At 33.9% G+C, this 26,378-nt stretch overlaps 1 protein-coding gene across 4 annotated transcripts; it reads right to left on the bottom strand.

Moving 5' to 3' along the window:
• Positions 1 to 1,249: 1,249 nt before the first annotated feature.
• Positions 1,250 to 17,036, bottom strand: LOC107889099 (isoleucine--tRNA ligase, chloroplastic/mitochondrial). 4 transcript variants are annotated; one of them, XM_016813420.2, is made up of 22 exons: positions 16,816 to 17,036; positions 16,101 to 16,299; positions 15,730 to 15,884; positions 15,554 to 15,655; positions 14,630 to 14,699; positions 13,131 to 13,243; positions 12,866 to 12,934; positions 12,285 to 12,392; positions 11,329 to 11,479; positions 9,570 to 9,801; positions 9,155 to 9,441; positions 8,843 to 8,979; positions 7,983 to 8,130; positions 7,633 to 7,764; positions 6,900 to 7,028; positions 5,684 to 5,811; positions 5,421 to 5,585; positions 4,552 to 4,677; positions 4,043 to 4,116; positions 2,305 to 2,554; positions 2,014 to 2,193; positions 1,250 to 1,724 (listed from the first exon to the last, which is right to left on the bottom strand). In XM_016813420.2, the coding sequence occupies exons 1-22, from the start codon at positions 16,903 to 16,905 to the stop codon at positions 1,482 to 1,484; spliced, it is 3,288 nt and encodes a 1,095-aa protein (XP_016668909.2). In that variant the 5' UTR covers positions 16,906 to 17,036; the 3' UTR covers positions 1,250 to 1,481. The 4 variants fall into 4 exon arrangements, with proteins under 4 accessions (XP_016668909.2, XP_040932274.1, XP_016668908.2 ...); XM_041076340.1 differs by having other exon boundaries at positions 2,305 to 2,485; XM_016813419.2 differs by having other exon boundaries at positions 15,554 to 15,667; positions 16,816 to 17,012.
• Positions 17,037 to 26,378: the final 9,342 nt, after the last annotated feature.

The raw sequence follows: 26,378 nt of genomic DNA, 5'->3' as shown, positions 1-26,378 counted from the left end.
TGTCATTTTAACATAATGTATACATTATAGTAATATATAACTCACATAATATATTTTTGCTTCATCGTATTTTCGAGTTTAATATTTTTACTCAAACACTCTCAAATTTCAAATAAATAATAACTAATCTATAAAATCTAATTTGGTTAATTAATAATAAAGGAAAAGGAAAGTTGAAGAGAAGGGTAAAGGAAATATATATTTTTTTGGATAACTAAAAAATAATAAAAAGAATGGGAAATAATTTTAACATATTTTTTTTTTGGTTAAGACTTGAAAATGAGAGTTAAAGTAAAAAAGTCATTAAAATAGACAAAGGATAAAAATATCGTTTTAAAAATAAATATTTTATTTTATTTTATTTTCTCTCACTTTCTTTCAATTAGGGTATTAAAAAAATAAATTGATTGACTCTTAACTTGATTGGCATAAACATTGTAGTCAATACAGGAAGACGTGAGTTCAAGTATCTTGAAGCACATTATCCTCCTACTTATGGATTAAAAAGTAAAGTGCGTAAATGTAACTCGTTTAAGAGCTATTCAGAGTTCTTAGTGCTCCATGTAAAGCTTGTTGGAAAATCCGTTGTTGGACTTGATTAATCACTCTTTGTTATTCAAAATAAATGGTTTCGTTTTTATAATTTTCTAATTGTTCCAAAATCTTATAAGTTGAATTAATTAAATTTAATTTTTCTCGTTCTATCTCAGAGTATCTATTCACTCGAAACTAATCCGCCTCCGTTTCTATTTTCCGTAAGCAAACCTGAGTCTTTTCCAGCCGTTCAATAGCCCCTCCCCCCTCCCGCGCATGATTTTTTTGAATTTCGAATAGTATTCAAAATCATTTTTTTCAATTATCTAATAAACCACTTACTGAAAATAAATTACCTTTCCATTATTTTTTTTATTTCCCATGATTTTTTTTAACATTATTCGGGCTCCATGCATTTCATTTCTTCCATTTAAATTTAACTCTTGAATTTGAATAATTCTAAATTATTTCGAATCATTTCAATTTGGGATTTTGATTAAGATCAAATCTAATTAATCCATGCTTTAAAATTTGAATTAGAAATGGAGTTATTTTCAAGTCATTTGTAAATAAAGGGTTGTGGATTGGAAGAAATAAAATGACTTTTTTTTACTATTCAAGAAAATGTAAAAAAAATATTTTTATATTGTAATTTTTTTAATAATTATTATTAAATAATCGCTCAAATTGGACACTACTGAGTTAGAAAACAATCTTACCTAAAATCCAGCTCTAGTAATCTGTTCTATATTTTGTGTGCAAAGTTTAGTAATTTTGCAGAAAGGTCACATGTACGCAGAAAAATTGATTTACTTAACACTCTTCTGCAAAGAATGGGTAATATTTTAGCTTGGACATGAAATTAGCTACACTGTGAAGCTCAAAACGAAGATCGGCCAACTTCCAGGTTAACCTCATTTTCAGCCGGATTTGTTTGAGTTTAGGTCTCAGCTGATGGCTGCTGCCATTGCAGGAGTTGGTTGAATACCAACAACATTAAAACAACGGCCACAAAGGGTAGGGTGCTCCGTAAAAGATCCAACTTGAGGTGAGTAATTCCAGCATCGCTCACACTTTGAGCCGTCGGCCCTTGATACTCCGATCCAAACCCTGTCATCTTCGACAACGTACTCTCCAGTATGTGAAATATTTTGAACAAGTTCATGGTCTAAAGATGGAACTACCTCTACCTGCAATATTTCCATTGAGAAGAAAGAACATGTGTTGAAAAATTATGCGTAAAGAAGTGTAATCCATTAAGTTAATAACAAGGTTTTTTTCCCAACTAGACCTGCCCAAGGGCCGGACTATCTATTCAGCCCGAGCCAACCTTGGACGAGGATAATTTCGAGTATTGGGGAAAATCGACTAACTACAGCTTAAACCGATTGGTGAATTCCAGTTCGAACATAGGCAAGCCATCAAATGTAACAGATCACTCAGTTTCAAGAGTATATATGTAAATGAAATTAAAATTACCTGAGACGTTAAGAATATGCGGTGTAAGGCGTCTGCATCATTGTTAGCTGAACACATTTCGAGTAATCTAGACGCCAGGCTGGCATCAGATACATGTAGATAAACCTTTGCTTCAAGACTGGAACCTATTAACTTCCCGGTACGAGCAATCTCCAGCACCTTGTTTACCTCGGTTCTCAGCTGGTATCAACACGATAAACATTAGCCCTTTGCCAGTCTTCAATTTTAGTGCATTTCTCAAATAAACAAATCCAAGATTAAACATTTTGTTACGTTTAAAAGATTGGTTACCTCAAGGACCTTTCCCCAGAAATCGACTTCTTCAGCTGGAAATGTGAGCCATTTTTCATTCACAGATGGCCATTTTGACTCGAAAACAAAACCAGCAATAGAACCATCTTTGATGGTATACTGAAAAGGAAGATTCTGCCATACATCCTCTGCTAAATGTGGCAAAATAGGAGCAATTACCCTGGATAGGGAAAGGAGATGCTCAGCAAGAACAGTTTGACAACTTCTCCTTGTAAAACTTGTCGTGCCGCTGAAAATTGTCAAACTTAGCAAGGAAAACAAGAGAGAAAGAGAAAGAGATACTTTTTCATGATCACTTTCTTTAAGACTAGACAATCTACAAAAAATAAACTAAGCATAATGGTTGGTTGTGGTTGAAACTCTTTACTAGTTATAATGCGAAGTACAACTGGATAAATCTAGCCTATTCTTTAAATAAAGAACCAGCACACAATCCCTTTCCAGAAAACCTCAATACACCAAGGGCCATACTTAGATTTATTGGATTTGTTACTGAAATATCAGTATTAACCCCAAAACTACCAGTTGATGGCCAGTGACCCAAGGAAATGAAAGACTCAGTCACATTTTTCAGACTGACAGATGATTTGTGGCTATTAATAAGAAATCAGTTATTTAAAAATGTCCTAATGCACATGACACGAAGATTCTCAATCTATAGATATGAAGTAAAATGTTCCTAAAACTTGGAGACAATTTATCATTATATAAAAAGCTCGGCAATTTCAAAATAAGGGAAACAATATAAAATTATATGAAAAGCTCAGCAATTTCAAAACGGAGAATGCTCCAAGCAGGCTTAAACAGTGCTCAAAGAATAGTTGGACATCAATTCCGTCCAATAATAAAATAAATGGAAACTAAAATGTTAAGTGATGGGTAAAACATATTAACTCAGCATTTGACTACGCAACCTTATTTTCCTGAAATAAATTAAAGAACTTTCAGGGAAAGCAAGAAGAAGAAACATTTGAACATGCACTCCTTCACTTTTAAGACTAGTTCCAAGCATATAAACATCCCAAGCCATGACTCATACTACCAGTTTATGTTTCAATTCAATCGATCAATAGCGTATAGAACTCTTATCCTGCATTCATATGCTGAATGTCTGTTGATCAAGTTTATTAAGCTAAATACAAATGCATCACAATAACAGCAAACTCATTCCAAAAATAAATAAATAAATAAAAATCTATAGATGCATTGCATTAAGCACGGACATAAGCTGTTGGGTTATAACTTGTTCATGCAGAATCATCATGCCTGAATTGCCTAGATATAAAAGAAAAAAACACTAACCAACTTTCTTTGCAAGTTAGATATTCTGAAGCAGTCTTGCTCTTGATTGTGCAAGCAAAAAACCATAATAATGAGAACTCTAGTTTAAACTACATAGTTACTGATGGAAAATTACTGCAACAATAAAATTACACGGCATATGACCCACAGTGACCTGTCTTTGCATATAAAAAGCTGGTACTCTGTCAGAATTTGTTTATACTTGGGAGTAAAAGTCATTCTTGTTATTAAATCAATGCGAACTCCAAAAACTTAGTCCAAGATGTGGAAAGAGGCAAATGATATTAACCAATATCATACAAAGACTCACACTCTAATCATCAGTTCAATAAAAGGGGGTCTACTAGAACACAATAATGAAGAAAAAGTAAAGTGGAACAGCTATCTAGATATGATACATTAGGGAAAGAATTACCCAACATAAAGTCGATCTTTGGCAATATCAAAGTAGAAATTTGACAAATCAACATTCACAAACCGTTGTATGATCTGAAATAGGGAAAAAGTTGTAAGTATTAGAAAAAAAGCAATAATGTGCATTTAGCTAAATACAAGATCTACTATATAGCAAATGAGTCATCTGTAAGGCAGCTACCAGAAACACCCAAGACTACTGTACGCAACAAAAAGCTGAAGGTTGGAACCATATTGTGATTTCAACTTTTTCCTCACAGTATTGTTACATTGTCCAATAATAGTAGGATCTCAATAAGAAGAAAAACATAGTAGGATCTATGTTAGGGTGCCATTATCATTGAGAAAAACTAACAGAGAGGAAAGTGTGTAGAAAGCATTTTCTGTGACCAACAACTTTTCACTGATTGTTGCACTTTAGGGAATAACTAAAACTCCAAAATGCCAGTTTGCTTGAAGCTAAACTTGCCAGAAATCATGAATTCAATATACAATTTAAAATATATATACCTGGAATATTTTGAAAAACTGATAATTTTCATAACCCTCCCTTATATTCTTTACAACATTTTCAAGCTGAAACAGTGCATGCCGATCAATCATGGGCAGTTCCTGGTAAGAGACAGCATTTTCAACCTGCCATGTAAGTAGGCCAAACTGTAAATAACAAATGATGTGAAACAAACCAAGAAATGCAAATATGCTTCTCAAATTCTTCTTCTGAGTGTATCATATATTTATTGTTTTTGTGTAAGGTATGCAGGTTAGGCAGTGAAAAGTCTAACAGAATTAGCAAGTAATTTAATCATCTAGTGGAGAAAATATAAGTGTGTGTTTTGATGAGGGATTTAATTCGTATAGGAAAAAAAAAAAAAAACCTTGCTTGACATGATAAAAATTTAAATTCTCAAAACTCTTTGAATTTGAATAAGGGAATTGGATGACTCAAATTCTCATTTCAAATTCCACCTCTCGAGGTTAAACCTGTCAAGTCCTTTAAATGAGCATCTGTTATGTTTCAATTTTAAGCAGCTTTTATTTTATCTAACTCTTAACAACAAAAAATTGATTTACAATATCTTCTTTTTTTTCTTTTACATATTATTAATAATATTATTTCACAAATTAAATGATAGCAGATTGTTCTTTTTCTATCTATAACATCATTACTTTCTACTATAATTTTTATCTCATCATATTCTAGCACTTAAAATTTCTTTTAAAAAAATATTCATCTAAACAGAGCAATTTTAAATGTTTTCAGTTCAAAATTCTTCAAATTTTCAAAATCCTCATCCAAACCCACTGTAACAGGGAAAACAGGGTAACAAGTGAAGCCGGGACTTTGAAGGTTGATTTTAAAAACAACTAGAACATACCTTCCAGTCATGCAGATTCCCAAGGAGATATCTCAATGTTCCTCTCAGCTTCCTATATACATCAGATATTTGACGGAGGATCTGTGGCCCAATCATCACATCACCAGTATAATCTACACTAGAAACCCAGAGTCTCATGATATCAGCTCCATAGCCAGGTGCTTCCTACCACCATGAGATAATTATCATCAGAAGCTATATCTATTGAAAGAAACAGGGAAGACAGAAAGAATTTGGAGGGGATTATATTGCCAAAAACTAACCTTCTGGTTCTTCCCTCCCTCAATAATGGTATGAGGATCTACAACATTCCCCAAAGATTTGCTCATCTTTAAACCCTTCTCATCCAATACAAATCCATGCGTTATAACACTGGAATACGGAGCCTTTCCTGGATGGTAGAGAAGAAAGAACAACCAATCAGGGTTACATATCCAAACAGAATGAACAACATTGCAACAAGAGACATGCTGGAATCTATTACATTGCAGTAATATAATTCTATTCAACAAGCAAGTTTAATATCAAATCAGAGAATTGGTAGCAACCACTAGTGCGCCGCAAAAGTTCATAAGGACTATTAATTATAGAAACCAGGTGTACTTACAGTCATTGATGCAGAATAGGAAGAAGCTGAATGAGATATTTAAATATTATTAACTACATGGATATATTGTTGGGTTTACTCACAATTGTTATATACATTGAGAATAGCATATTATTTAGGAAATTTAGTGTTACTGTTTCACTTATTTTGAGATGATAAGTCATCAAGTTATATTTGGAATTTTGTTTGGTTCCTGGTGTACTCTACAACCTACAAATTGCTTCCTTATCTCACCAATTGCACTCGGTAATCGTGAATTAACTGATATTTAGGTCCATTTTAATAATTGAGATTTTGAGATTTAAGGTATCGAAATGAAACTTTACCCTCTTGTTCTACTTTCCACTTTCCCTCAGTTTTCTCTCCAAGCTGTATATCCTTGTTCTCTATCAGACACTCTGTCTCATGGTGATCGCTAGTTATGAAAACATAATATAATAAGGTTTATTTTATTTTTGATAGTTGTATTTAAATGCTTAGCTAAAAATTGCAAGTAAAGAAAAAAAAATACAAGAATATAGTTACAGTCATTCTGAAAAATGAAACGACATTGTCATTTACTACTCAAAATGGAACAAGATAAGGTGACAAGTATCCACAAGGAGACCAATGCTAATAGAGTTAAATATAGTCTTAGGGAAATAAACATCTCTGTTTCTTCCATCTTTCCTAGCAAAATTCACAAATGTTAACATATGGATGCCCTTCTCACTTGACCTTATGGCTAGAATAATTCTTTTCGACAAAAGGATCAAACTTGAAAAAGAGACATACCAAGAAAATAAAAGAATGACACCATGCAAAACAAAAGAATTATGCATTTTAAAAACCGTTTGATTATAGGGTTAACATTTAGTTTTCAACATTGATACCTTTTGTGGCAATACTTGTTAACAAGGAACTCTGGAACCACCCACGGTGCTGATCTGTACCCTCAAGATACAAATCCGCAGGAAAATTAAGGCAGTCTCTTTCTCCCAAGACAGCAGCCCAAGAGGAGCCTGACATACATGAGCAGCTATCAAACATCAGAAAACTATATAAGCAATATTTCACAACATTAACCATTTCTCAACTATAGTAACAGAACTCAAAGCTAGGAACAGTAAATGAAAGAAGGGAAAATAATTGCTTAACATTTAATGATGTCCCTGTGTTATCTGTAGTCTAACCAGAAAAGAGGTTCTATGAAGTTTAAAAGCAATATAATCTATTTCATATCATTAATCTAGCATACAACACAAGTAAAACTTTCTTCCTCATTGGTCAGCAACCTTCAGGAAAGCTTTGCTAAAACTCTACGCCAAAGAATTTCATCTAACCAGTTGTCCTGAGGTACCACAATCCCCTTCCAATGCACAACCCAAAAGAACAATAACTAATAAAGAAAAAGAAAAGAAAAGTGAAGCTTCTAGTTTTAGAATAAGTCAGCTTGATGCACAATTATCTGGAGAATTTGTAACACAACCATAACAATTTAATGAGAGTGGCAATGACAGCCCCAACCTTGCGATGATGCTCAAGCAAGACCAAGCAACTTCTACATTCTAATCTATTTCTCAAAAGCAGCAAAGCACTTGAAGGTTGACCCCTAAGTGAACAAACCTGAGTCAAACCAGACATCCATGGTGTCTGTACCCTTTTCATACTCTGATGCTGTATCACAATATTCCTCAGGTAGCAGGTCCTCCACTGTCATGTACCACCATGCATCACTGCCTTTTTGGGCTATAATGGCTGCCACAATAAATGACCAAAATATCATGGCATGAAATCTTAATAACTCCACAGAAGTTTAAAAGTAGCATACAAGGGCAATAATTACAGACTGTCATAGCAGTGGAAAATAACCCAACTTGAATAGAAATCCAAAAATATCACTAATGAATCCTTGAAAGATTATCAAGTGAGGGAAAAATATAAACTAAGGCAGTAAGGTTTAGAGGACATCTTACATTTGATATGATCAATAGTTTCTTTGTTCATAAGAGGTTCCCTTGAAGTGACATGATAAAAGACAGGTATAGGAAGGCCCCATGTTCTTTGCCTTGATATGCACCAATCAGAGCGGCTGGAAGTCATGGAAGATATTCTATTTTGTGCCTAAAATGCCATTAACAAAATATACCAACATATAATTGTCAACATAAATGATACCATTTTTCAAAAGATAAACTCAAGGCTTTGCTTGGTAAAATGGAAAGAAAATTGGAAAGATGAAAGATTGAAGGAGAAAAATGGAAAGAAAATATTTTTGTCCTTTCTGTTGGTGCACTTGATAGGAAAGATGGAAAAATAGAAAGAAAAGGTAATTTATTTTCATCCATTGCTTGATAGAGTAGAAAAATGAGAGGAAAGCAAATTAAAATTTAAGATGTGAAAGCCAAATCACCAATGAGCTTGAATATATTTTATTACTTTACATAGTGTTAAGCATCCAACCTAAAACTACTTGGCAGTATATGGGGAAACACAACTTGAATATAAGACAAGAAACCAAAGACTTAAGACGTGAGATTACACAAATTAACACTGCCCCTCACGAGCTCAACAAGAGCCCACATGTGAACAACCTCATGTTAAGCATCCAACATGAAACCAATTGAAAACAAGGTGGAGAGACTCAACTTGAATATAAGACTACAGAAAACCTAAATCTTAATCGATGTGGGATAACATTACATAACACAGAATTCATATTCAATCACATTGTTCACATAGGCTCAATGAAAGGTGCATACATCTGCTGCTAAAGGTCAGGTTTGAATCTCCTCTCTACTCAAAGATTACTTCCAATGCCAATTAAAGCAAATACCTGAGCAGGAATCCATTTTACATGACCAATAGCATCCATAGCAGCCTGACGAAAGCCTTCCACTGATGCAAACCATTGTTCAGTTGCCCTAAATATAGTAGGCTTCTTTGTACGCCAATCGTATGGATACTTATGTTCTGCATAACAGAATAGGTATGGTGATTCCTGGCATGGCTGCCCTTTTTTGTTTAACAATACCTCAGAAAAAAAATAGCAGCCAACAACAGACCTTTATAAAATTATCACAAATAATAATAATACAACAATAATAATAGTAGTAGTAGAAAGATGGGCTTTAAATGAAAAACCTACCATATGATTCTTCCATTATAATGGACAATGTTTCATCCAAGTATTTGACAACTGCAGCATTACCATCTCCAAGAACATCAAGCCCATTAAACTGCCCAGCTTCCTCGGTGAACTTTCCATCATCATCTACTGGAGAATATATAGGCAGTCCATATTTCAGACCAGTCACATAATCCTCCTGACCATGACCAGGGGCTGTATGAACCAATCCAGTTCCTGATTCTGTAGTAATGTAATCTCCTCCGATGACAACAGGACATTCCATGTTGTTAATTGGATGAATATACCTGAAACCGCAAGTAAAATCTATGATCAGCAAATTGACAATTTCTTTAATTCCCCAAACATGCATTGTTAAATGATGCATTGGATTATTTAGCTCAAAAGTAACTACATATTTCAGTTTTAACTCAACCTGCAGTTTTCAAGATCAGAACCCGATAGTGTTTTCTTGACAATGAGCTTAATTCCCCATTTTGCTTCTAATGTTGGGACAAGATCAGATGCCACTATAAAGAAAGGCATCTTTGGTTCTGTCACAATATTTCCAAGTCTTTTCTTTTTATTTCCAGCAGATAGGTGGACATCTTCTGACAATGATTTTGCTTCAACAACAGCATATTGAAGCTTGGCATTCACCGCAACAGCTGACAGGAAGTAGAAGAGAGATGTCAATTCTTTCTTCAGACTAATGAACAAAATACTTGTTATCAACCTAGACAGCACAAATTTAACAGGTAAGTACGGTGCCTCAAACACTCAAACAACCAAAGTAGCAAGAATTTATAGACTAGCTGCTTATTCATCTTCAAATTCAATAATAGTTTTCCTATAGTACCATTGGCTTAACATAGACATTGAACCAAAACCAAATCACGTGATTTATTTGACAATAATTTGATTAAATAAAATTAGTAACACGTGACCTTTCACAAGTTAAAAGTAAAGCAATAACCATAAATTTGAAAAATCAAAGAGAAGTATACCTTCATTAAGATCGCCTGTATCTTACCCTTATCATATCTGTGACTAATAATTTGCAATTTAGATATACCTATAATGATTTTGTATGCTGAAAGTGCATGTATAGAAACTACTGCTGTGATCACTAGTCACTAGAATTCAATATATAACTTAAATACCCATACAAGAAAGTATCATGGTATGCATCCACCCGGTCACAATTAATATATAATTTTTAAAACCAATTAACATGTTTTCTTATATGTCTATTTATACATATTTCTTTTTTACACCAATTATTTTTAAAGAAATCTGGTCTTTTAATGTGGATAATCAAACACTTGAAGATTAAAAATAACATGAAATTTCTAGAAACATCAGATATTGATAGAGATAAAGTCATATCAAGGCTGAACAACAACAATGTAACACTAAACCCACATACCTGGTGACATAAGACCTATATAGACCTGTCAATTTGGGAAGTAGGGTTGGTTTCAAGTTGGACCAATCTGGATCAGGTCAAGTCAGGTTTTGAAAATTTCAGGTTCAAGTCAGTTTTGGATTGGTTTAGTTTAGGTTTGTCGGTGGGATTTTCGGGTCAGGTGATTTCGGGTTTAACATGCAAGTTTGACACTTGAATTTAGGTCATTTTCCGGTCCAAGTTGTTGATTCTTTTATGGTCAAATTGAGTTCGGTTGAGTTCAGATTCAATGTTATGACCATGTGTTTGAGATTGAAACCTTTCATCTCATCAAAGGTTGACTAAAACCTTAAGGTTTTGTCCTTGATAAATCTCTTTTGACCACCATAAATAAAAGGAATAATAATTATCTATTTACACGGCTATTTACAGGTAATGTTAGTTTGATTGAAAATTTAAAAAGGTTAATGGGCCATTTGCTATTCGAAACATAGAATTAAGAACCAAAGGTAGATAGGTTATAAGCGTATTTTCCTAATAGGATATTTGTACCAAAATCTCTCTTTAAACCTTTTCAATGGTGACAAAAGACTACAAAAAGGCCCAAAAATAAGATGCCTACTCAAGTTTTAAAAAGGAGCCAAAAGTGCCATAATTGTCATACAGACCACCATTCCAACTTAAAGAAAGGATGCGACACTTCTGTAAGATGCATGTCTAACAAGCTGAAAAGGACAAGTATGACAGTGATATGGGCAAATGCAGGGAAAAGTCAAAGAAGACATACCAGCATTGGCTGGAACAGTCCACGGAGTTGTAGTCCATATTGCTAGGCATATATCTGGAAAGAATTCTTCCAATAAGCTCTCTTTACTTGAAGGTGTACTGACCATTCTAAAAAGAGCATAAATGCTTCTTGAAACATGACCCTCCGGATACTGCATTAGGACATAAATGAGAAAATTAGAAACATAGCGATCCTAGAAGAAATGCATGAGGAAACAAGAATAAATATCAGTACTGAAAGAAGAGTCATAAATCATTACAACAATAGTTTTAAAAATAGTAATAAGAAAAATAAAAGGGATAACTCTTTTACATAAATATGATATTCAACCCTCCAACTTTTGTTCCATCCAAATAAGCATCTATCTCTTTTCACATACTATTAGTCTTTAGCCATTATGATGAGTGTGATGCAGCATAACAGGAAAGTACTCTTTTTTGTTTCTTTTTGGATAAGCAACATTAACCCTTTTTACTTATGCAGAGTTATGCTTGGACGACCCATATGGTAATTATAAACAGAAACAATTAAAGCTGAGAATTAAATATACTTTTTTTCATATTTCATTTCTTTGGGTCCTTTTCTCTTTTTTTAATGTGCCAGAAAAAAAGAAAAAAATCCAACAACATGCCAACTATACTTGCTGTTCCTAGATCTCCATAGTGAAACAGCAAGGGAAACCACAATGTAGCAGACATGTTTAAGTACAGTGACTAGTCTCTAACTACAATGGAATCTCTTTGGATACAATCCAGCATAAAACATAAAAGTATACCAAATTATGTGATTCAGAATGACATGCTTATACTGCCCCAGTTTCCTTATTTCTCTTTTCTAGTTTTCTCTTCTTTCTTTTTTTGCAGGGTTTTTTTTTTATGTTTCTATGTGTTGGTTTTTTTTTTTTTTGGGGGGGGGGGGGAGGGGGAGGGGGGACACTAGGAAAATAGATTTTTTACCTCCAATTCAGCCTCTGCAAGTGCTGTACGTGACGATGGACTCCAATGAACTGGTTTCCTTCCCCTATATATATGACCTTTAAGTGCCATCTCGCCAAACACTTCAATCTGGCAGATGTAGATACAAGAAAAAACAATTACTTAGTTAATAATACACCACTTTCATTAGAGATATTATAAGGGTACCCAAAAGGCATCTTATCAGGGCGTGTGCTAGAATCAGAACTTGAATTACACATTTTCTCATGCTAGATCAGTAAAAGAAAGAGTGGGATATAATTTAAAGGTCTCAAAGAAGAGAAACAACAGTTAACTCTAATGTTGGAAAGAAATCATAGGAAGGTAATATTTTAGAATTATTTTCCTTTATAATTCACAGCAACTCTCCTTTGTATCAATGACCCACTTTTCTTCCTTCTTCCCCTTCTTTTTAGCAAAATACGCAAAGAAAAAGAAAATTCCCATCCTCTTACCAAGTTTTGACTTAATTTGTAAATCTTATTGCAGCACACAAGATTTGCTTGTTTATGATTTATGATTAGGCACTGGTAAGTAAAACGATGAAAGACTGTACCAGATACCTGGGCAGCTTCATATTTTGGATCTAATGTTAGATAAGGATTATTCCAGTCTGCCCAAACTCCAAAGCGCTGCAAAAATTTAAAATTCAAACTACTCAATTGCAAATTTTAGTCATCTATTACCAACATTAATAAATGGAAAAACAAATAAATATATCATCAATGCGACTCTTAACCATGAAAAGCTTTAAAATGTAAGTTCATTAAAAAATCAGTGATTCATTGATAACATGAATCAAGTAAAACAAGCCAAACTGGTTAACACCTGAAATGATGACATTTGAGCTTTGACAGTTGCTTTGGCAAATTTGGCAGCCTTCGCTCTCAATTTCAGTGGTGTTAGATCCTTTCTGGCATCTTGATCCAATGATTGAAGAACTGTTACAATTAGAAGTAATATAGTCAACTTAGAATTTCAACTGGGAAGATTTTGAGCTTCCTCATAAGTCAAGTATGAATGACCCTGCTATGAAGTTGTCATGAATGAGACATATTCCATTTTTGGACCTAGACCAAAAACACGACTGGCAAAAGGCCGTTATGGCCAATATATCTATTATTGAAAAATAACATTCAATATTTACTGAAGTTGACCCAAAACAGAAATACCCGCCCCAACCCAATTTGACCCAGAAAAATAAATCAAAACCCACCTAACTTGACCCCAAAATTTAATGAAGTATAATTTTTAACATTTAAAAAATATTAATGTTATAAAAAATAATAAATATAAGATATTATATTAAGAAAATATAACTTTGATTATTATCTTCCATAATAACAATTCAAATTTTGAAAAGAAAATTTATCATTATAACAATTTTTTAACTTAACAAAATAATATATATCTTCAAAAAGTAGTCCAAAAAGATTACTGTTTAGTGAAAAAAAGTAAAACAGCATATATTATCTACTAAAAAGATTAACTATATTTTAAAGCAAACAATGTTCATAGTTCTTTCCATGTCTTTTAGATGGTTTTTTTTTTTTTGTACCTCTTAAATAAAATTCTACTTTATAAATTAAAAACTAATAATTAACACCATTCAAACTTTTGGAGTTAAGTTTGATTGTGTAAGCCGAAACATACAAGTCTTAACAAAAATAATAATCAAGCCATGAAAATTGAAAACTAAATTAAATATCAATCCCTAAAAAATCATTAATACTTTTTTACCAGGAGCATATTGTTAATCTTTTCTATGACATAAACATGCATAAAGGAGTATACTATTAGCAATTTGCATTTAATGCACTTGTTATGATCTTAATTTTACATAATTCATTGACAGTTATGTTTAAGAAAAAAAATTATCTTTATGATACTAAAAATTTAAAAAAAGAAATTGAAAGTATGTGGCAGGTCCACATGCCCCTAGTTCACTTAAATAACTTAATTACCAATGATAAATTTGAACTTTATTTGAATAATTTGTCCAAAACCAATCTGCACTGATATTAAAAGTTAACAAAATGAACACAAATTGACCCGTAACCCAAGTATTGAACCCGAAATGACTTCAACCTAAGACAACTTGAATAAAAAAAAGACCTAAACTTATATTCACTTTAAATAGAATTTACTATGGCCTGAAACAACTCAGCTTGCCTGAGTGAAAACCCTAGACATATAGATTCATTATCAATAACAATTCCAAATTTTATACACCTACTTTCTCAAATTTCTAGGTGCACCTTTTTCAGTAGCATTTGAATAAGGATCACATCTTAATAAACAGAAGCAGTGACCTTAGTGATACTTGCCTTTCAACTCAATTGGCAGGCCATGACAATCCCAACCAGGCACAAAATGAACTTTATAATTTTGAAGAAGCTGTCCAAATAAAGAACGAAGTAAAAACGGATGATAACTGTTTGATTTGAAGTTATAAGAAAGAAAAAAATAAGGTACTTGAAAAGAAAATATAATAGGGAAAGATCAAAATAAATTACAGCAAATATCGATGATATGATGCCATCACTGCAGCAATAAGAGTGTTCATGATCTGATAGTCAATAGTTTGGGCCAATACTAAACAAAACTATCTTGGTTAGACATATGTTACAGATACAGAAACTTGAAGACTTCATTAACAGAATTTGAAACAAATATAAAGTGCCATGCTCCATAACTAAAGCCACAATTAAATCACTAGATCTAGAAAATAGACAACTTAAACTGCCTCAGAAAAGTAGACCAGGCAGAGAGTTGAAGCAAGAGTGTTCTATAACAATAAATAAGTTCTCAAAATCTAAAGGAAAAGTGTCATTCAGAGATACTACAGCAACTTATCAGTTTTAATTGAGTTTGAGTTTCAAGTTCCTTATCTTTTCCATTATTTTTGCTGAAATGAGCATTATTGAGTTTGAGTTTCAGACCCAAATTGGCATTGTGTTTGTGACTAAAAGCAAGCGGAATCACAACACAGATCTCTACCTGCTTTTTTTATTGCAAACAACACATGACAGATTCTTGGTCAAAACTTTGTCTTGTTTGACGATGTGTTTTCAATCAAATTCAGCGATCACAATAAAAAGCATTTAGATCACAATGGCTAGCAGACTCAAATTCCTTGTTTTTATTGCTCTTCTGATCTTGTGCACCCCACAACAGAGAAAAAGCATCCATAAATCGAAATTCAAGGGCAACAAACTAGATTTCCAAGGTAAAGAAGCCAGAATACCTACCTTATAACGGTTAATTATATCCTTTAATATCTTATTTAATGCATGACCCATGTGTAGATCACCATTGGCATATGGAGGGCCGTCATGAAGGACAAAATTTCCCTGAAAAAGTAACTAAATCTAAGATAATAAGTCCATATAAATAAAACACAGGAATAAGTGTACGGTAAACCTACCCCATCATTTTTATCAACAACTCTCTTGAACACTTGATGGTCATCCCACAGTTTTTGAATTTCAGGTTCCCTCACCAAAGCATTAGCCCTCATGCCGAATGTTGTCTTCGGTAAATCAACAGTATGCTTGTACCTTCCTTCTTCTTCCTTTTGACCTGGATGATTGCAAACAAGCTAATTAGTTATTAAAAATCTGAAAGTGCGAAAAGTGTGTGATCACGAATGCACATTTGTGTATGTGCCATTGTCGTGGGGGTTGGGATGGGGGAGAGAAAAGGAAAGAGATTGGTGAACAAAAAGATAAGTTAACAGCCACAGTCTGATTAACTCGTTAATGTCTCCCATTAAAGAAAATATATGATGAACCTGACCTTGAGATGCTTTCTTTGCAGCCATAACAGGTCCTCTAGATCTTCTCTTTGAAGAAGAATAAAACTCCTCTCCGGAACAACTTGAATAGCGTGCAATATTTAAGAAAGAGAAGACTCTAACTGAAGAGCTTCCTCTGAAATAAAGTAAGTTAACAGAAGTGGTTTTCCTAATAGATGAACCAGCTCTTTGCGACAATACCTGTACATATATAGCATGCTACTATTAGTACAAAAACTGCACTTATTTATTAACATATTCTGATGAATTTCTGAGGCTGAGGACCTTTCCACCATAACATTATAGTAACTTGCTTTGAACAATCAATTTGAATATTTTCAAGCAAAATGCAACATCATAGCTCAGAGCAACTTTAATCGCTTTCAGTAACTCTTCATCTAAAAGGAAAAAAGCATGACACAATCACCGTGCATCTTACAAGGTAAACAAGTAAAAGACCAAAGTCCACAACAATAACAAGTAAACTGATTTTTTCGTTTTTGGGATTAGAATTCACATGCAAAAAACACTATTTATTGGTACCAAAGATTAATGAAGCAACATCAAAGTCAATAAAAGAGTGAGGCTGCATATGTATCGCAATTGTCACTAAAAGAAATAAAGACCCAATGGCCAAAAAGAAAACCCTTTGCAGTCTCTATGGCATTTGATCGAACACTTTCTGTGGCACAAAGAACGGATGAAGAAGATGCTTACCCCATAAGTAGAAGGTTGCCGCATCGCCATTTTGGCTTCCCTGGGAGTGAAAACAGACGAATTTGCCGCAACTGATTTGAAGAAAGACATTATTGCTTTCAATTCTCTAAAAAAAATGATTTGTTTTTCAGCTATGGAAACACTCCATCTATTGCCAGGATTGAAAGGTGGAGTGAGAGGGAAAAAAAAAGTGGATAATTACGAACCACTATTTTTATGGTACTCATTTTAGCTTTAGGACATGGAGATTTAGACCCGACCCGAAATAAAATTTTAATAATAAAATGGTAAAAGTGCATCTTCAATCCCTCTAAATTCCATATTAACAAATTGATTCCTTTAAAAAAAATGAAGCAATTTAATTATTGCCAAATTTTTATATTATATCTATGTTTGGGGTTCGTGGTTTGTGGTTGGCCCACCCCACAATGGAGTATCCAAGATTCAAACTTAGGTCTTTTCCTTAGGAGTGTAATATGTTTTACGATTTCATCCAACCACTTGTTGATAATACTTACTAATTTTGAAAGTGAACAATTAAAGATAATTAATCATGATTTTTTTGTCAATTTTATGCAATTTTGATTTCTATAATAACAAATTTAGCCTTTAGCGCTTTATATATTCTATGTAAATGTGTTAATGTTGCAAGCTAAATTTGTTAAAATAAGACCAATTTGAGAAAATGTTGCGGAATAAAAAATAAAGTGAGAGAATATGTAAATTTTAATGGCTAAATTTATTATTATAGTAATAAAAAATATGTACGATTGACAAAAAAATATTAACGTTGTGATTAATTGTCTTTAATTGTTCACTTCCAAAATTGACACTGGTTAAATTACTTTGGCTTTTTTAAAGGAATCTTTTTTTTGAAAGAAATTAAAAAAATCTTTTTACCTAACAAAATTAATATTTTTATTAATTTTTCATTACAAACTATAAATATGAACATATAATTTTAATTTATATATCACAATAGTACTAATAACTTACAATAATTTTTTTATTAAAATCTCATAATATTAATGAATTTTAATATTATTTAAAATACATATTGTCGAAACCACTTTTTTGAAAAACAGGAATTGACTTTTTAAAACAAAAATTTGGAGTCGCCACCGATCCTTTTTGATGAGGCGTGATCTGGTACCTCAAAACGTGGGTGTTTTTCAATTAACATATTGATTTATCAAAACAACGATTTTGGTCAACGAAAATTGAAAAAATGGGTTCGGGAGTCGATTACGTGTGAGGAAGGGTTATCACCCTTGTCACACCCAAATTTGGTACCTAATTGATTATTCAGTGTCTTAATGTCGAAAATTGAAATTTTGACAAGAGTTTAAAATACGATCCTTCTTAGTGTTAATGTTTTTTTAAAGTATTTGGATGAATTAAAATGTATGTCAAGGACCGTTTCATCTCAAGGTAAAATATTATATCCAGTACGTTAGGACACAACACCTCGACCCTCGAGTATGAGCTTGCCTTCTATTTCATTTAAAACTCATGTATTTAAATTTTAAAAAGGATATTCGGATATTTAGATCAAACGGAAAATCGAAACCCAATACGTTGGGGCACGACTACTCGAATTTCTAAATACAGAATATTGCCTTTTATTTTATTTAAAACTCATGTATTTTAATTTAAAAGGATAATCGATTACTTAGATCAAACGAAAAACCAGAACCCAGTATGTTAGGACACGATTTATTGAATTTCTAAATATCGAATATTGCCTTTACTTGAAAAATCTAGACAGAAATAATAATAAATAAAATAATATAGAGATAAAAAATGGAACAACAAAAAAAATTCAAATGAAAATTTAATTTAAATCGGGAGTGGGCAAATAAATACATGTACAACAAAATATTGAATAAAATAGTTTAAAAATAGAACGGATAATAAAAATAATAGTAATAATAAAAAAATATAATGGTAATAATATTAAAAAAAGTAAATATAATGATGATAATAGTGTTAAAAATAATAATAATAATAAACAAACGACATATTAATGATAATAGAAAATAATGAAAATAATAATGGAAGTAATGAAAATAATAATAATAGAAACAGTAGTAATAAAAGTAATAATAAAATAGAAAATAACAATGATACATTAATAATAATAATATACGTGCTAATAATAATAACAATATAAAAAAAAAGAAAACAATATTATATTAATAAAAATAATAATAGTAGGTTAATAATAATAATAATAATACTCTCCCCTTCCCTTCTAAATCCGGCCATCAGTCCGACCTTGCTCCGGTCACCGGACCTCCACGCGCCATCGTTAGCATCACCGTACATGGCAGCTGGACCTCAAAAAAACCCTTTTTTGGGTAATTTCAAAATGAGTAAACTTATTCCCTTTATTTTTACTTTCGTATATAAAAAAACTAAATAAAATCAGAAGAAAAAAAACAAATAACTTAAAACGAGAATAGACAAAAAAACACCTCTTTTGCTTTGATTTTTGATTAATCTCGTGTATTTCTTGTATTGAAATTCTCTATTCGAATCTCTCTCCTTTTTCCTCAAAAAAAAACCCTTAACAATAGTTCTGAATGGCTTTTATAGCCAAATTTTGCAACTGATTGCCTCTTTCTTTTTGCAGACAAGTGGGGTGATGGAGTTAGTGGGGTGTAGTGGTTGGTTTAGTATGGTGTTAATTGGACTGTTAATTTATTTGGTGCTTTGGGCTCTGCTTGTTGGGTCAGGGCAAAATTTGGGCTCTACAGTTGCCCCTCTTTGCTCATTATCGTGTAACGAGAACAGAGCAAAGACTTTCGAGGAAGACCAATTTTGCCCGGCCTCACAGGATATTGACTTCTTTTGGTGTTTCTTTTCTTCAGATAACCTCATTCTAGTTCTCTGCGTCTTGTTGCTTTGATCCATTCCACCGCAAATTCAGAGAGATAAAACTTATAGTTTTGATCTACTCTGTTGTCGCCTTAATCCACTCTATTGCAACTTCAGGGAGATAGGATTAGCTGTCTTCAGTCTACTCCGCTGCAACTTCAGGGAGATAAGACTTGTTGCTTCAATCTATTCCAATGTAATTTCAGGGAGAAGAGATTTGTAACTTCGATCTACTCCGCTGGAACTTCAAGGAGGTAAGAGTTTGTAATTTCAACCTGCTCCACTGCAACTTCAAGGAGATAAGGTTTGTAGTCTTCAATCTGTTCCACTGCAACTTTAGGGAGATAAGACTTGTTACTTCAACCTGTTCTACTGCAACTTCAGAGAGATAAGGTTTACTATCTTTGATCTACTCCGCTACAACTTCAGGGAGATAAGATCTGCTATCTTCGATATGTTCCACTGCAACTTCAGAGAGATGAGACCTGTAACTTCAACCTGCTCTCTGCAACTTCAGAGAGATAAGGTTTGTTATCCTAGATCTATTCCGCTGTAACTTCAAGGAAATAAGATCTGGTGACTTAAATCTACTCCATTGCCGCTACATAGAGATAAGATTTGCCATATTCGATCTGCTTCACTACTGCTTAGGGAGATAAGATTCGTTATCTTCAGTTTGCTCCACTGCAACTTCAAGGAGATAAGACTTGTATATTGAACCTGCTCCACTGCAACTTTAAAGAGATAAGGCTGGTAGCTTAAATCAGCTCTATTGCCGCTACATAGAGATAAGATTCGCTGCCCTCGATCTACTTTACTACTACTTAGAGAGATAAGATCTGTAATTTTCAGTCTGCTTCACTGCAACTTTAGGGAGATAAGACCGGTGGCTTAAATCTACTCCATTGCTGCTATATAGAGATAAGATTTGTCGTCTTCGGTCTGCTCCACTACTACTTAAGGAGATAAGATCTGCAATTTTCAGTCTGCTCCACTGCAACTTCAGGGAGATAAGACTTGTATCTTAAACCTGCTTCACTGCAACTTTAGGAAGATAAGACTGATGGCTTAAATCTGCTCCATTTTCGCTACATGGAGATAAGATTTGCCGTATTCGATCTACTTCACTATTGCTTAGGGAGATAAGATCTGTAATTTTCAGTTTGCTCCACTGCAACTTCAGGGAGATAAGACTGGTGGCTTAAATCTGCTCTATTGCCACTACATGGAGATAAGATTTGCCTTCTTCGATCTGCTCTACTACTGCTTAGGGAGATAAGATTTGCAATTTTCAATCTGCTCCACTGCAACTTCAGGGAGATAAGACTTGTATCTTGAACCTGCTCCACTGCAACTTTAGGGAGATAAGGATGGTGGCTTAAATCTGTTCCATTGTCGCTACATGGAGATAAAATTTGTCGTCTTCGATCTACTCCACTACTACTTAAGAAGATGAGATCTGTAATTTTTAGTCTACTCCACTGCAACTTCAGGGAGATAAGATTTGTATCTTGAACCTGCTCCACTGCAACTTCAGATATATAAGATTGGTGGCTTAAATTTGCTCTATTGCCACTACATGGAGATAAGATTTACGGTCTTCAATCTGCTCTACTACTGCTTAAGGAGATAAGATCTGCAATTTTCAGTCTGCTCCACAGCAACTTCAGGGAAATAAGACTAGTGGCTTAAATCTACTCCATTGCCACTACATGGAGATAAGATTTACCGTCTTTGATCTGCTCCACTACTACTTAGAGAGATAAGATCTGCAATTTCACCGATGTTGCTACACCGTCCTCTAGGGGACATGTCCTGTAGACTCGATTTTATATGCCTATGTTTATGCCAAATGATTAGAATGCTACAATCAGAATGAATCAGATGCTCCTAACCAAATGTGCTATTAATGATATAAATGTAGAAATGTCATGAGAATGATTCCTTTTTAAATGCTTAAAATGTCATCACTCGTTATTCATCAGAGTTTTATTACTGACGTATTATGCTGCCATCTTGTTCGACTGGTATTCTCGACAGAAAATCTAAAAAAACAATCACATTTTGCTCAGCCAACTTGCCCCGCTGTTATTTCAGAGTCCCTTCCACTGTACCTTCTGGGACATAAAGTTTATACCTCCCACTGCAACTTTAGGGAAATAATATTTGGTTTCTTCTATCCATCCTGCTGTAACTCAGAGGTATAGGATTTGTATCATCTTCAATCAATTTGCCCTGTTACACCATTCCCTGGGTGTAATGACCAAATGTATATGTCTACTATTTGTATAAATGCAAAGTATCAATTTTTTTCCCGAGAATGATCCCCTTTTACACTTGAGTTGACATTACTTGTTATTTTTCGAGGTTGTATCACTGATGAAATGTCTTATCTTTTGTTCCACCGATAAAAAGTCCACAGAGATAATCATCTTTCTTCAATATTTTCAACCACCAGGCTTGGTGAGTTCTAAACAATAGTCCTGTTTCAAGTTCTGGTATTATTTAGAAGCCTCCAAAGTAATATGCGAAACTTCTTTTATAAAAGTATTATTAGTCCATTAATCTTTATTTCAATGCAAAATGATTGAAAAAGATCATAACAATGGACCGGAAGGAAATTAATTACAAGTATAGCTCGAAGTAATCAAGGATAGCAAATGCAATTAAGAACGAAATTTATTGAGACGTATCTTGAAAAGAATAAGGTAATCAAAGATAGCAAATTTAAAATGGGCAAAATGGAAAACTAGGTGCCTCAGATATCATAGCTTGAGCTTCTCTGTACCAACTTCTTGAGGACCATTTTGAGTTCAATTTGTATTTAGGGAATCCAGAGTACTTTATCGATGCCCCAAGACGTAGCATACTTCTTCATTGTTAATTCAGGAATAGAAAAACTACTGTATGCCCCACTTTGATCCAAATTTGAGCCGTCCTTTTCGAGTTTTCAACTTAAATCCCCTTTGGTCTCAAGGCGCCCTTCGCGGGTTTTCACATTGGCCTCTCTTGTTTCTTTTTTTTTCTTTTTTTTGTATTTTTTTAAACTATTAACTGTGACTGAATTTGAGTTTACCGGATTGGGCAGGTCCTTGCCATCCATCTCGGTCAATATCAATGCTCCTCTAAAATAGGCTTTCTTTACTACATAAGGTCCTTCCCAATTTGACATCCACTTTCCTCTAAAGTCCTTTTGTATAGAAAAGATCTTCCTCAATGCCAGGTCCCTAATTCTCTAGGATGAACCCCTTTGTTGTAAGCTGCATCATCTGATCGTGATGAATATCCTTCAAATTCGACTGATCATATCGGGATTAGATCCATTTTACCCCATCCAACTTTAGTTCTGACAAGACTCGGAGAAAAGAAATAATGGACAAAATGCTTCCCTTCCACAAACTAATTAGAAAGGCGTTGCCCTGATGAAGGTCTTAGCCGATGTTTTATAAGTATAGAAGGTAAATGGTAACTTCTTTATGTCAATCTTTACAAGTCTCGGTCACCTTCCACAATCTTTTTTGTTGTTTTTGTTTTTGTTTTTTTTTCTCTCTTTTTTTGTTTATTTCTTTTTGGCTGCCTTCGTTGTACTAGGATATGGTGTATGATCTTTGAACAGACTGCAAGATTTTGACATTGTGTAGTTGTATTAGAGATGATCCTTTCTGATATTTCTTGTCGGTACCTAATATTTTTCTTTTATTTTTTTAATTTTTTTTAAATTTGATAATTATCTATTGTATAACATTGGCATATGAAGCGACTTTCACCCTCTTCATGAAGTAATCGATGACCCCAAAGATGAATCGGTATCGGTTAGAAGCTTCTTAAGAGATCGGCTCCATAATATTCATGCCTCACATATAGAAAATCTGTGAAGAAATGGAGGTGGCACATAAGTCTTGTCTTCCTCCATTTGGCATTTACGGCATAACTGATACAATCCCCTTCCATGGTGGATTAGCAGTACCCGAACCTCATGATTAGTCTGGCTAACGTAAAACCATTAGCATGTGTCCTTCTAACACCTATATGGACCTTTTTTAGCATCCACAAGTCTTAGTAGCCCAGGCATATCTTGATACGATCATGCGAAAACATCTTTAAATTCTTGAAATAACTCAATGACGTCTCACTTTGTCTTTGCAGTGATGCTGGCTCCGATCTTTGCCTCTTTCTCTTTTCCTAGGCTCACTGTCCATTGACTTTTTGTAGAGTAGGATCTGTTTTTTATCTTGCTCTACCATTCTTAACAAATCAGGAGATAAGTTACAATCTCTGTCATCTTCAAAGTCCTGAAATCTCCCTAAATACATATCTCACCCAAAGGAAACTTTGAGTCAATGACAGTTCGCTCACGCCATTGATATCTAGGGACCTGTTGTAGGTACGAAGGCAGATTTCAAAAAAAAAATGATTCTAAGGATGATTATTTGTATGGTATAATCATGAATGAAATGAAAGAATAAAAGAATATTTGCTCAAAATAAGAAACAAAAATGTATTGTATTGAAATAAAGATGCTGGAGATAAGCATATTTCATAAAAGAATTCTTATTTGCTCCTAAGCTTAGAATAATAAGCGTGTTCTGAACATTACTCCGAATTGGCTCTAAAAAATATAGGATCTTTTCTACAGTCTCATTGTTCAAAACACTCCCAGGTAAGTAAGGGTGAATGCCTGATAAATTCTCTTTTTCGGCTCCCTTTTCAGATACGGTATTAATATTTAGAATCCCCAATATCTGAGCTCTTGGTTTTTTTAAAGAATTCAAACTTTTTATTATCCATTAGGCCCTACACCAAAGTTTTGAATTCAGCGCACTACTGAATTTCATGACCGTCTTCAACGTGGAATGTATAGTAGCTCCCCATCCGTTTGGGTATCTTCCCTGAATTTTGGATGATCAACCCTATATATATCATTTGTTTCCATACCCAGTTCAGTGAGGTTTTTACTTCTGCAATGTTCTTCTTGATTCTCTTCCCCACATTCTACATCTTTGCTTTTTCCCTTTCATCCAGATCAAGAGCTACAGGATTGGTTGGATTGCTCCCCGGATTAGAGCCTGAGCCTATCGGGTAATTTACTGGTGCTGAGGTACCGGCCTAATATTGCTCGGTTCTGATAATAGGTATACTTTGCAGACATGTCTGAGCATTTGTCAGGGTGAAACTCGGAGGGTAGAGAGACTCATCATTGTCCTACCCAGCATTGTTCATAGAGCTTTTTCCTTTTTCTAGCTCATTAGTCAGCAATTGGGACAACTGATTCATAATATTCCTTTGAGACTCTACCACTTGGTCCCTCATATCTTACTGGATTTTCGCCAGTTGCTCTTGCATTTTCATTTGTAATTGGTATTGCATCTCTCTTTGAAGTTGTTCAAGTCTTTCCAATCTTTGGTCCATATCTTTTGTCTTAGCACGGGTACTGTAATGATGCTTGGTTGGTAAGCTTTTATCAGTTTCCAGATTAACTGAAATAATTTCAATTAATTAGGGTATTTTTATGAAAATCTAATACAAATGATGCAATACAATGCTATGGAATGAATGCAAAAGAAAGAAAGGCGTTGATTTTGAATTCAATTCTATTAGAACAACTTTTCTAGAAAATAAATTCCTTTACATAAAACGGAGACTGTCTTGGAAGCAGTGGATTAATAGTTGGTCGTTATTAACATATCTTGTTATCCTTCGACAGAACAATGTGATGTAAGCTTCAGGACAACTAATCCCATTATACTTTTCAAACTCTAGAGTCTTAAATTTTGGCGGGAGTACTAGATCGGGGACCAAACTCAGATCCTTGGCGTCAATCCTACAGTAGTAGTCAACGTTCTCCATTGCCTTAAATTTCTCCTCCAACCACCTATACCGATCTTCGAGTTGTTTTGGCAGTCCCATCTTTGCTTTTTCCCTTTCATCCAGATCAAGAGCTACAGGATTGGTTGGATTGCTCCCCGGATTGGAGCCTGAGCCTATCGGGTAATTTACTGGTACTGAGGTACCGGCCTAATATTGTTGGGTTTTAATAATAGGTACATTTTGCAGACATGTTTGAGCATTTGTCAGGGTGAAACCCAGAGGGTAGAGAGACTCATCATTGTCCTACCCAACATTGTTCATAGAGTTTTTTCCTTTTTCTAGCTCTTTAGTCAGCAATTGGGACAACTGATTCATAATATTCCTTTGAGACTCTACCACTTGGTTCCTCATATCTTGCTAGATTTTCATTAGTTGCTTTTGCATTTTCATTTGTAATTGGTATTGCATCTCTCTTTGAAGTTGTTCAAGTCTTTCCAATCTTTGGTCCATATTTTTTGTCTTAGCACGGGTACTGTAACGATGCTTAGTTGGTAAGCTTTTATCGGTTTCCAGATTAACTGAAATGATTTCAATTAATTAGGGTCTTTTTATGAAAATCTAATGCAAATGATGAAATACAATGCTAATGCATGGAATGAATGCAAAAGAAAGAAAGGCGTTGATTCTGAATTCAATTCTATTAGAACAATTTTTCTAGAAAATAAATTCCTTTACATAAAAAGGATTACATATGCGGCCCTGCCCTCATATTCCAGGCGAAGACACCGATCCCTTTCTTCCGTAAAAGTCAAATTTCGCAAACTTCCAATAGATGCCTCTTTTAAGAAAGTCGGGATGTGACGGCTCTCAAATAA

The sequence above is a fragment of the Gossypium hirsutum genome, chromosome A09, assembly GCF_007990345.1.
Source record: "Gossypium hirsutum isolate 1008001.06 chromosome A09, Gossypium_hirsutum_v2.1, whole genome shotgun sequence".
Classification (NCBI taxonomy): domain Eukaryota; kingdom Viridiplantae; phylum Streptophyta; class Magnoliopsida; order Malvales; family Malvaceae; genus Gossypium; species Gossypium hirsutum.
Note: the sequence above shows the minus strand (reverse complement) of the source record. Positions and strands in the feature narration are given on the sequence as shown.

Coding starts and splice junctions, on each gene's coding strand:
- LOC107889099 (XM_016813419.2), bottom strand. CDS start 16,905: ATGTCTTTCTTCAAATCAGTTGCGGCAAATTCGTCTGTTTTCACTCCC. Junction 16,300..16,815: donor GGCAACCTTCTACTTATGGG/GTAAGCATCTTC, acceptor ATATATGTACAG/GTATTGTCGCAAAGAGCTGG. Junction 4,678..5,420: donor GGAATCTGCATGACTGGAAG/GTATGTTCTAGT, acceptor CTTACATGGCAG/GTTGAAAATGCTGTCTCTTA.